This window comes from Meleagris gallopavo, chromosome 4 (assembly GCF_000146605.3).
Source record: "Meleagris gallopavo isolate NT-WF06-2002-E0010 breed Aviagen turkey brand Nicholas breeding stock chromosome 4, Turkey_5.1, whole genome shotgun sequence".
NCBI classification, from domain to species: domain Eukaryota; kingdom Metazoa; phylum Chordata; class Aves; order Galliformes; family Phasianidae; genus Meleagris; species Meleagris gallopavo.
This window is the reverse complement of record NC_015014.2, coordinates 61,830,049-61,842,250: the sequence shown is the minus strand read 5'-3', so window position 1 is coordinate 61,842,250 and position 12,202 is coordinate 61,830,049. Positions and strand designations below refer to the sequence as shown.

At 38.0% G+C, this 12,202-nt stretch overlaps 1 protein-coding gene across 1 annotated transcript; it reads left to right on the top strand.

The window, feature by feature from the left end:
• Positions 1-2,939: 2,939 nt before the first annotated feature.
• On the top strand, positions 2,940-11,316 carry LOC104910861. Its single transcript, XM_010710488.3, has 5 exons — positions 2,940-3,238; positions 3,351-3,416; positions 4,440-4,511; positions 8,369-8,521; positions 9,966-11,316. The coding sequence occupies exons 2-5, from the start codon at positions 3,365-3,367 to the stop codon at positions 10,100-10,102; spliced, it is 414 nt and encodes a 137-aa protein (XP_010708790.1). The 5' UTR covers positions 2,940-3,238; positions 3,351-3,364; the 3' UTR covers positions 10,103-11,316.
• The last annotated feature ends 886 nt before the right edge of the window (positions 11,317-12,202 follow it).

Genomic DNA, 12,202 nt, shown 5'->3' with positions numbered 1-12,202 from the left:
GAGGGAGGTGATCCTCCCCTCTACTCTGCCCTGGTAAGGCCTCATCTGGAGTACTGTCAACGGTTTACGGGCTGGTTCGGCCCGGTTCCGTGACTAGAAGGGCGGAGGGATCCGCGGATCCGCGCCCCGGAAAAAGAAATAAGGGACCCCGAAATAATTGAAAACAGTGGCAACAATCTGAGGTAAAACAAAGTAATTTACTAAATATGGTATCAACAGAATTTTATAAGGAGAGAGAATGTGAAATTGATAGTGGATCGGCCTTACCACAACGCTGAGATGAGAAGCGCAGGCAGAGAAGCGCAGGCGAGAAGCGCAGGCAGAGAAGCGCAAGCGAAGCAGCGCAGGCAGAGAAGCGCAAGCGAAGCAGCGCAGGCAGAGAAGAGAGCATCAGGTGACCTTGCCGGGAGTTATATCTCCTCGCTGACCGCAAACGCCCCTGGGGAAACGTAGCTGCTCTTCTCCGCTGGACAGGCACCCGGAACTTGAGCATCAGCAGTCAAAACCCCAGTGCATTGCATGATGTTATGATGTGGAATACCGATAATGAAAAATCATGAAACCATGACAGGTTCTTAAATTTCTTCTTTTCTTTTTGACTGTGCTGTTTGAGAAGAATATGGCCCACACTGTGTTGGATTTTATTGCTTGGGTTGGAAATAATATATAATTAAAAATTTTTAGACGATACATGTCATCAATGCTTCAGATGTATGAAGGCAAAGTTCACAGTGATACTACTGTTGAGTCAGTAAAGTGTGCTCAACAGTGTCCATCATCAATAAGCTGTAGGTCACAGGGCTAAATATTGCAAGAGAACAGCATTATTATTATCAGAAGCTGATTAATAAAACCCTGCCATAATATGCCACACTCTTTCTTGATCATACTTTATTTTAAAAGTGCACTTAAAATAATAAGAAGAAAAATAAAAGCTTAGCAGAATTGCTAATTGCACCTACAAACCAAACCAAGGCCTTAGAGAATAATCTGAATTCTAGGGGCCTGTCGAAGGACGAAAAGTCATTGCCACAAAACGATATGCTGCTGCTTCATCCTCTGGGTTGGGCAGATCCAGCAGGTTCCTGTTTCCTGTTGTAGGGTGACTTGATGGCACTTGTCTGTTCTGTAACCTACTCTATAAAGGCAGAGAGGCTGGGCAGTAAGAGGTGATTGCTTGCATATTACATGTCTTCTTACTGACTGTGTAAGAGTAGGTTACAAGATTTGAAAACGTGCCTACATGGGCTTGGTTTATAACATGTGTTCCAGCTTTCCTCATTTTTATTCTTTTCCATGGCTGTTTCTTGTGGTGCATGTACTGAAAACTGTGCTTATTCTAGAAGAATGGGCATAAAGAAATGCATGTGCACTAAGAAGAAGAAGGAAGAAAATAGGTCAATCTCTTTTGATATATGTTTACACAATACATCTAGAAGCTTCACCAAAATTCCACGAGAGATTTGACTATGTAAATATTTGTTATTTGTCTGATTAGAAGATGAGGAAAATGCAATACTTCAAATCCTGAAGCATTAACATGGTTGTTTTAAAGCAGCCCCACTGGGAAGATTTTGACTCGACCCTAAATGGACTGGAATCTTTTATGGTTGTACATTTACTTCCTTCTCTTGTGTGCTTTTCACAAATCCTGCAAACATTGCTTCAAAATCCCGATTTCCTGAAGAACAATTCCTATTGAATTACATAAAGGAGCAAAAAAAAAAATAAAATCAGTTTGTGATGAAACTACATTTAGCATAAAGCTGTAGTTGTCTTTTCAAAGTGAGATGGGACTTTCAATTTTATAAAGCATGTTCTGATGTCCTTAATAATGCAGGAAGGGGATATTCTGTCATGAGAAGTATAAATGAACGACCTAGTCTGGGATGTCATACCTCTTTGTCCTGTTTTTGCATTTATTTATATTAGCAGTCTTTTTAAAGACAGAAATTTTATAAGAAGGTTTTTGTTGTTTAAGATTTCACCAGGGTACATAAAAGTTTTACAATCTGATCTCGTTTTTTTTAAATACAGTTTTCTCCGTGTGGCACATTCAGTCATTCTTGTCACCTTGGATTACACTAGATATGCTTTTAAGTATAAAAAACAAAACAAAACAAACAAACCCTGTAGGATAAGAGGTTTTAGTTCAGTGATGCATTTTTTTGAGATATATTTGCTATTTTTTTAATTTATCATCCTTATCAAATGAAATGATGTGTTTTGTTTATATTTATTTTATAAAAATTAGGAATAATTTTCCAAGCATGAAAACTATTCGAAATTATTTTTTACGAGTGTATCATTTGTGCAGGGAAGAAGTTAAGAAAGTACCTTTTTCTTTTCATTCCCAGGTCATGCAGATTTCTTAGGTACTTGAGATTGCTATTTACCTTACAGAATTTCTTTGTGTTACATATGAATTATGTTAATTTTTGGTTGCTATTTTAAAAACAATTTGCAAAGAATTGTCTCATCTGCTCAGAGACTGTTCATTGGTTTAGAAGACAGTGTTAATTTTATACGATCTCAAGCACCCAGCAGCACATTGTACAGCTGCCCTGTCACCAGTGGCAGAGTTGCTCATAAGCAGAGCCTCCTACTTCATTTCTGTTAAGTACCACTTACTTGCACAAGAAGGTCCCATGAAATTATTCATGTCAAGAAGCAAATGCCATTCATTTTGATTAAGGTGCCCACTGTAAGAACAGTAGACAAGAAATTCATGGCCAGCTAATGATAATGCTAACTGAGAAGTTAAGTATAATGCTGTTCAGTTTGCCTGTTGAATATATGGATGTAGACAAACTGCATTACATGTGTACCAGTTTGTACGTTTCCAAGTTTCCAGCTTATCTTCCCTTAGACTTCCTTATCTAAAGCTGCTTGGAGAATTTCGTGCTTATCTGAATAGAGCAGGGGAAAGAAGAATTACTGTGCCACCTGATATGTCCTTGGTAAAGCTTTTCTGGCTGTAACACTTGGAACAATATTTCACAAGAATCAGCTGTGACTCAGACTCAAACCCCACTCAAGCTAGATCCTTTAGCACTGGCCAGTGGACTACTGAAGTGTAGTACAGTTCTTCTCTTTAGCAGGTTTTGGATCCACCTGATGAGAATTTAATGACAGCTTTAAATTCTTGCAGAGAGAGCTTGACAAATTAGAAGGTTGGGCAATTAGCAACTGCATGAAATTTTACAAGAGCAAGTGCCAAAGGCTTACAATACTTATGGTAATTTTTCTTTATGTTTCAGAAACATTTACTGAGGCTGCTGAAGCACAGCAGATATCTAACAATAGCAAAGATATTTAGATTTAATATGATTTTCTCTCTTTGGAAACAGGTGCTTCTTCTGTCATGGCAGCTTCTGGGTCTCTGAAACTACAGAGAGGGCACAGTCTTCAAGCTGGTAGGTATAAGTGGTTATGAAGTATGTCTGTGCGTGTAAGTTTAAATTTATTTGGACTTAAAATATTTTAAACTTCAGGAAATGTTAATATAGGATTTGATTCCCTTTTGAAACACATATCTCTGGGCTTTTTGCTGTGCAGGGTTTTGTTAGAAAGACATTGACAGATGGGATAAGTTTAGAAGAGACAGTGACAGATGAGATAAGTGTCAGAGCATAGGCAGTAATCTTATTCACAGCAGTGTAATGCTGCCAGCATTTTAACAAAGGATACCCACCAAAAAAACCCACCTTAGGCCATGAGAAATCCTAGCAATGAGACGATGGGGAAAAAACAGCACATTTAAAGATAGTTCATGATAATGAAGGGAAAAACATCTGCAGATAAATTTGTGAGTATTTGTCATTCAACATTAATATCAATGTATTCATATTAAGAGCGTAGTGTTTTAGCTTGCCTTACATGAAACTGGGTGGAGTCCATGATCATGGTGGAACTCGGGAATCTTTTTTTCATCTTATTGCTCTGGAAGCACCAGTGATGTTGCACAGCTTGGCTTCTTGCGAGGATGATGATTTGCACTTGAAATGCAAAGTCGTCCTTGCAAGGGACAGTTTAAGCACTTTCTACAATGCTTTGTCAGAAATCAAGAAGTTATCCATCATGCTGGAGGAGGAATTTTAACAAGAGTCTTCCAAATGCTCCCAAGATCACCCTCCCACTTCTCCCTGATTCATGCATTCAAGACAGCTTTGCTCCCACATTGATGTATAGCAAAACACACTGTTGACTTTAGTGCCCTTCTGTGTATATCTGTAAAAATGGCCATGTTTATTTACTCACTCTCATTAAAAAAACACTGACATCACCACTATAGAAAAGTCAACACTAGCTACTTCCTGAGATTTTTTCCCAGTGTGATCTAGATTAGCAGATCACGAGTCTAAACCAGAAAAATTAGATGCTTTTACATTGTGCAAATTGCTGAATTCCAAACTGTTGATGGTGTTCCTGTATTGTAGGTCCTAAAGGTGGTTATGAGGTGCTGACACTACCTGCAGAACCTGGAACTCCTACTAGCTCTGAGGAACCTGGTGAGTAAACCGAGTCATCATCCCTGAATGTGTTTAAAACCGTTTGGATGTGGTGCTCAGGGACATGGTTTAGTGGAGGGCTGTTAGAATTAGGGTAGTATGGTTAGGTTGTGGCTGGGCTTGATGGTCTTTAAGGTCTTTTCCAACCTGAGCTATTCAATGATTCTGTGATTCTAAAGATCTTTGCAGCCAATAGCATCAGAGGAAGCTAACTTTTGCTTTTTTTCCTTTTATGCTGTGATGTCTTCTAAATGTTGATTTTTTTGAGGTGATGATCATTGCAGATGTTAGTTTTGCAAGCATGTTCAGACTCTTAAACACTCATATACATACACACACACATATATACCAAGCACAAAGTTTGTAGTGTTTTCTTTCTGTGAGCAACAAACGCTGTAAGACTGAAACATCACTTTCAAATATGTTTTCTCTCCCCTTCCCAGTCATTCTTATCTTCTCCTTTCCTTGTCTTCCCTTCAACTCCCCAATTCTTTTAAATACCACTTCATTTCCTGTTTCACCCTTCTCATTGCTAATTTAACTATCAATTTTGTTTCTATCTTTTCCTCCCTTTCTCCTCAAACATGATATCCTGCCATTTCTTTCACAATGTCTCCAGACAGTAACTGCTAATTCTGGTCTTTTTTTCTTCCAAATTCTCCCTCCATAATGACCACAAATCCCACACAAATCCTGTATTCTGAACCTTCTCATAAGGATTTTCTACCTCAGTCCATTCAGAAAGCATCATCTTTGTTCATGGCACTCTGCGTGCCTTATTTTCTTATTATGAGATGTTGAATCTCTTGTGCTATTCAAATAAACCTATTTCTTCAAACAAAGATAAAACAGTTTTTCATTTTAATGAGATATTTTTATGCAAAGAAAAAATGAAAACCCAAATTTACAAATAAATCAAAGTTTCTGTTAAGCACAGTCTAAACAAGAGGAGAGTTTTTCTTCACTTTCTTTCACTTTCCTTCACCTCTATTCCAACTTGCCTAACTTTGTACATGGATTTTATTTTTCTTTATGTCAAGTTTGCCAGGGCTTTCTTTTTTCTTTCTTGCACAAAGATCCCCTAGTTAATATATCTTTCTCCTTGTGGTTTTGTTTTGTTTTGTTTTGTTGTTTAGATAATCACCACGCATAAGATTCTCCTTTCTGCTGCTTAGTTTTATAGAGGAGTTTGCTAGCTTACATGCTCACTAACTTTGAGGACACTACTTAAAACCCTGCTACTTCACTTTAAAAATGAATAGAAAGACTTCAAAAACATATTTTTCTTCATGACTACTCATGATTCTATATCAGCCCTTAAGGTTGTCATCTGTTTATGAATTCAACTGTTTGGGATGCAGATTTTCAGTGCTCTTGTTCTGCCAAATCCTTTTGGCATGGTCAAGCCAAGTTTCTTTGACATGCATTAGACAGAATCATTCACCTATTTCTGAGAATGGTAGTTTGGTACAGTTAGATTTCTCCTTTGATGGTAGTGGTTTACTGTTATTTTTTTAAAAAAGAATGTCTGTTGGAAAGTTGGTCAGCTTTCAAGGCTTTTAAAATTTTGGACCACACTGTAGTCTGCTTTGACTTAAATAGCTTGTGTCTGGAGAGACTGCATTAATGTAGTTGCTGACAACTCTTAATGTTACCCAACTTATATGAGCTCTCTCTGCCCTCCAAAAAGAAGAGAAAGTTTCCCTTTATGGTTGTTCACAGCTGCTTCTCCTTGGATTTAAGTTGTCATTATCCTTCTCTACTCTAAAAAGCCTTGACCACCTACTGCTTTTCCATTCCCACTCCAACAGTGCCTGAACGGAATAGAAAGAAAAGCAGTGATTTGGGAAAGTAAAATTTTGGTGTGAGTTTTATGTGTGGTTGTGGAGGGATTTAGTGGGAGAACTTAAGGGAGAGGAAGAAACTGAAAGAGATACCGTTTTTTCTCTGCACTCTTCTTTCCCATCTTAACAGCAGGCTCTAAGGGGATCTCTCTCTATCCTTAGTGCTCAAAAACTGTGTTGTTTGCTTCCTTATTTCACACTAGATTTTATGTTTCCATTTGAGATGAACTTTCCAAATGAAAATCCCTTGTGAGTCCCTTCATAATAGTAGATGAACCACACATAAGCATCTTATTACCTCTTCTTCAATTTAGTACATCTTTAAGTGATGACTGACAATGCTTGCGGCACTGAATCTCCTGTTTGCCTATCACAACTATTTTTCCACCAGTTTACTCAGATATATATAAGTACACGGTCGTGGGATTATTTAATTCTGGTGCTGGAGAAAGCTGGCTTTAGTCACTGGCCTAAAAGTTTTTAAAAAACATTGCTTTCTTGCCAAAGATAAATGTGGAAGAAAATGAGAAATACTTTTTTTTTTTTAAAGTAAATTTAACAAACTTTCAAAAGAAAACCAAAATGAAATGAATGATAGTATGCATGCAGTAACAACAGTGAAAAATTGTCTTCTCTGGAAATTAATTTGACAGAATCATGGCCGTCATTAGTTAAAGCATTGCCAGTCTGTCAAGGGAGGTGAACTTTCCTCTTAGCACTGGTGAGATCTGGTCTGCCATGTCCAGTTCTGGACTCAGTCGTACAACAGAGGCATGGACATATGAAGCCACGAAGATCTCTCTTTGTTTCATTTCTGGCAAAATTAGAATAACTGAAAATTGGGCTAGAGAAGGTCTTGCTAAATCATCCAGTAGATAATAATGTCTTCTGTAAGACAGAATCACATTTTGTTTCCTGGTTGATGTTAGTCTATCTCTTTTTCAGAAATTTCTAGATGATGAAATTCTTTGGGTTTTGTGAGATTTCCTTTGGTATTCTTTTGCTCCTTACTATTAGAATAGGGAAAACTATTTTTTTTCCCCACATCTAATTTACTTTTTTTTCTGAAATTTAAGTCTTTTATTAGATGACCTGTTTCTGCTTGGAGCACCTCCCCTACAGGGGCAGGCTAAGAGAGTTGGGCTCTTCAGCCTGGAGAAGAGAAGGCTCCAGGGGGACCTTATAGTGGCCTTCTAGTACCCAAAGGGAACATACTGGACAGCTGGGGAGGGACTTTTTATAATAGCATGTAGAAACAGGATGAGGGAAATGGCTTTAAACTGGAAGAGGGTAGATTTAGACTAGATATTAGAAAGAAATTCTTTACTGTGGGGGTGGTGAGGCAATGGAACATGTTGCCCAGAGAGGCTGTGGATGCCCCCACCCTGGAAGCATTCAAGCAGGCTGGATGTGGCTTTGAGCAACCTGGTCTAGAGGGAGGTCTATAGCAGGGGGATTGGATCTAGATGATCTTAAAGGTCCCTTCCAACCCAAACTATTCTATGATCTCTGATTGGAATGTCTGCACAAGCTTGTCTTCCCCGAGCATTAAACTGTCTTCAGTCTGTTTTTGTGACTTTCTGAACTTCTAGTGATTTTGGTTGCTTTCTTCTGGATGCTATAATAGTCCACATCTTCCTAGGACAGATCATTTCATGTAAAGCTTTACTTCCAAATGCTTTCAGCTCCAATTCAGGTTAATAGTGTTGCACACATTGTGTCTGCTAGCGAATTTCTGTGTAGTATTTGCTTTCTGTCACAACATGAGATCACTAGCAATGGTCTGTGGCCTTCTGCATGGATCCTGACTTGATCATTCTCTGAGGATATTTTCTGTAGAAACCTCATGTCCTGTTTAGGACTGAAGAACGCACTGTTTGGTGACCTGAGTTGTTACTGCTGAATGTTTGCTTTCAGAACGTTTGACAGAATGGTGTGTTTTATGAAATGGTTCATTGGTCATTGCAATAACATGTCTATAATATATCTATAATAACGTGTTACTTATTTTAGAAGGGGCTGTAGGTTATTCAGCCGATGTCCCTACATCAGATCGACCCCACAGTGAGACAGCCACCTATGTTAATATTCCTGTCAGTCCTACTTCCAAAAAACAACTTCATTACATGGAACTGGAACTTCAAGAAGCCAGCACAAGCATAAGAGGTAAGAAAACCCACAGGACTATTTAAACAGCAATGGGTACAGTGTTACAAACTATATGTAGTATGGAAAATCTTAATTTCTCTGTCCATATCTCTTAATTTCATCTGCCCACAGCCTCTGGCTAACAGAGGAATTTGTACTCGTGTACATTTGTACTAATTCTTGTAACTGTCAACTCTTTTGGAAAAGACTTATAACAAGCAAAGTTCTCTAGGATGTTGCACTGTATATGAACTCCTAAGCTGAATGTTTCCATGTCTCTGAAGTTTGACAGACTGTAATTTCTTTCATTTTTCTCAAGATTTTCATTGCATGCATTAAGACTACACTTGCTTAACTTTTCTTGCTTGGATTCAGCAAAAGGGTCATGAGTGTAGGTGTACCAGGCTTGCTCCTAACAATATTAAAATAATGCTTCTAGAGCCACACGGCAAATGTGTAAGAATAGAACATGGTGTTATTTGTCTGCTTTCCATGAAGGCTGCGGGAAAGCAGAAGCACTTGATTACATTCCCTCACCCCCCTGTTTGCCCACCTCACCTGCCCCTATTCTTTTTCTGGATGTGGACATTTTTCTTGTAATGCTTGTCTTGGAGAATTAGCCCACAAGTGTGAATTATAGCTACCATGTACAGTCACTTACAGATTCATCCCCCCCTTACAGAAAACTCTTAGTAGGAATTTGCCATTAAATTCAACACATTTGCTATTGAAATATCTTTCAATTTTTTCCCTTTATTTTATTTATTTACGTAGTATTGTTGTTCAGTGCCATATAACTTTAGGTAAGAAATTCTAAGCTTCTCCCAGACCTTAAATTTGGGTCTCTGCATAGCACTCCATTGAGATATGGAAGTCATGTTTTATCTCCATTTTAAAGACAGTGAACCAAGGCATTAAGAGTGAAGAGCCTTGCTTCTATAAACTGACGTTAATTTTGCTGTTTGTTTAACACCAATCCATGTTCAAGTTGTGTAACTTTGGAGGTGCTCCTAACGATTGTAAGTACTATACTTTTTTCATACTGAAGTTTTCCCTTCTTCCAGAGTGGTATATCTACACTGATACAGAACTGCACTGCTCCTAAACAAATAGATCAGCTTTTGTCTACCTTTCTGTCAATTATTGGACTAAATTGTTGTTCTGTTCAATTTTGTCTTCTACTGGGAGAAATAGGGGTGGAGATTGAAATGTGGAGCATAAACACAAGTGATTGAGGTGCTTACTTGAAGAAAATCAGATACCTAAAAGAAGTAGATAACCAAGCTTGTGAGGTTTTTTGTTGTACTTATCTTACTTCCTTTATAGAGCTTATTTTAATACCAGACCAAGATCACCTAGGAAATCTATGGGAGAAGTCTAGCAATAGCTTCAGCCTGAGTCTGTTTTACCTCAGATTGCATGAAGGGTATGGACTACTATATGATTTCCTTTGGCATTTCAGGGAGTGGATCATCCAGATATGCACAGATTGACATTACAGCCACTGAGACAGCCCACAAAGTGGGAACACAGCATGCGCAGTGCAGGGAGGAACGCTTGCAGGAGCTGGAGCAGAAGAAGAAAGGAGCTCAGCAGTGACTTGTCTATGAAAGAACTTTTGCTCGCCATAAATTGGTACTAATTTAAATTCCAAAAGATTGAAATTTATTTGAAAAAAATACAAAGCTGCCATTGCATATTGTATTTATACCAGATTCATTCCAATATTTTGATTCCTAATTGGAAAGCTGGTAACGTGAGGGAGTGTGTGTGCATTCTTTCTTTTTAAAAAAATTTTTTTGGTTGTAAATTCCTTTTCTTTTTCACATGCAATAGATGTAAACTACCTTTTTCTATAAGTCTAAAGTCATGTAACAACCTGGAACCAATTCCAGTGCTTTTTAAATGGTGGCATTTTCTTTAAAGAATTTGAATGTGTGCAGATAAGGGGATGTGAGTGTGTGTTGTATGTGTACACATGTTTGCACGCGTGCATATGTATGTTTGTATGTAAGCACACATTACAGATAAAATATATGTATATGTCTGAGTGTATAAATTATGTAAAACCTTTATTAATGTATTAATGAAATCTTATGAAAGCTAGAAAACTCAGTGCCTGATTATTTGCAGACATGGTTTTGTTCAATTTATATGCTCATTTAAGGATGTAGTTAACTGTATCTAGGAGTAATTAAGTTTTATACCTCACCAATCTTTGGCTAAAATTGCTCTGCTTTAAATGTTGCAGTCTTAGGGGTGCATACAGACAAGAGCACACACACATACATACAAATGGTTTAATTTAATTGTGCCTGAAAAGCTAAGTAATTTGTAGTGATGTTTTGGGTGCTTCTGTTCTTAAAAGCCCTGTGTTAGACACAATGGGCTTTGATTTCATAGTTGCTGTGTACCTGTAATTCTTATAAATTCTTATCACCTGGAATTTTACATTACATACTGACAAAATCAGATCTCAGGTTTCTCACACAGAATAGATTAAATCAAGTTATTCAAAAGAAATAGAAGTAAACAAACATTTGAAATTTGAGTTCTTTATTTATCTCTCCAAAGCTATGCCTGATGTACCAGCAATAAAAATTGGATCATCCACATTGACATGAACACTTTTTTTTTTTTATAATTCTTTGCTATACATAAGTAGCATTAAGCCAGTCCTGGGTCAGAGCAAAATGTCATCCAAGATGTTTTGTGAGGCAGAATTTGACCTATAAATTTATTCAATTGTAGCCTCAATCGTAATGGAAAATATTGGAAATCTCTCAAATGGAAGAAAAAAAAAAAAAAAAAAAGCATTTGGGAGGTGATAATTGCCATTGTCATCTTTTCTGTATGAAGAAATTATTTATTACCCTAGCTTATTTCTGAAGTGAAAAAATAAATATTTCTTATGAGACTCTCAGACTCTCATTTCAAAATATTTCTTACTATTTGACAAACACGCCACTACTCTGTAAGCACAGGGTTGGTACAAAGGGAGTAGCATGAACTTTTTCCCTGGACTTGAAGCTCCTTGGGCCCAGGCTTTCTAGGGCCCAGGCTTTCTAGGGCCCAGGCTTTCTAGGGCCCAGGCTTTCTAGGGCCCAGGCTTTCTAGGGCCCAGGCTTTCTAGGGCCCAGGCTTTCTAGGGCCCAGGCTTTCTAGGGCCCAGTGCTCACCAGGACCAACCAGTGCTGTTCCATTACAAGTTCTCCACTGCGGAGCTTGCAGGGAGAAAACTTCTATGATGTGTTTGTCTGTATTTCATATTTAAAATGAGTCTTGCTAGCTTGATATACTGAAATGCAGTGTTTTCCAGTTCCATTTGTTGCTTAGTCACTGTTTCAGAGCTGTATTCTGATAATGGAATAAAAAGTTGGGATTTCAGAAGGCCAGTGTTTAGACATAAGTAGTGGATTTCCTTGTGCTGTAGTATAGCCTCTGTGCCAGTGCAGAACTGTTTTCCTGAAGTTCCTTTTTACCTACTGTGGCATTAGAATGTGTGACAACAGAATGGAGCAGTTCGCTGATTCACAGTCCCCAGGCCACTGGCCTTAATCTCTCATCTGCACAGAAATGAACCTTCCATCTGCATGGACTCAACCTTTAGCAAACCATACACAGGACCATGCTTCTAAGTGTTGCAGAATCATGATAGATAATGAAACTGCAATATTTCTATATTAAAAAAAAAAAAAA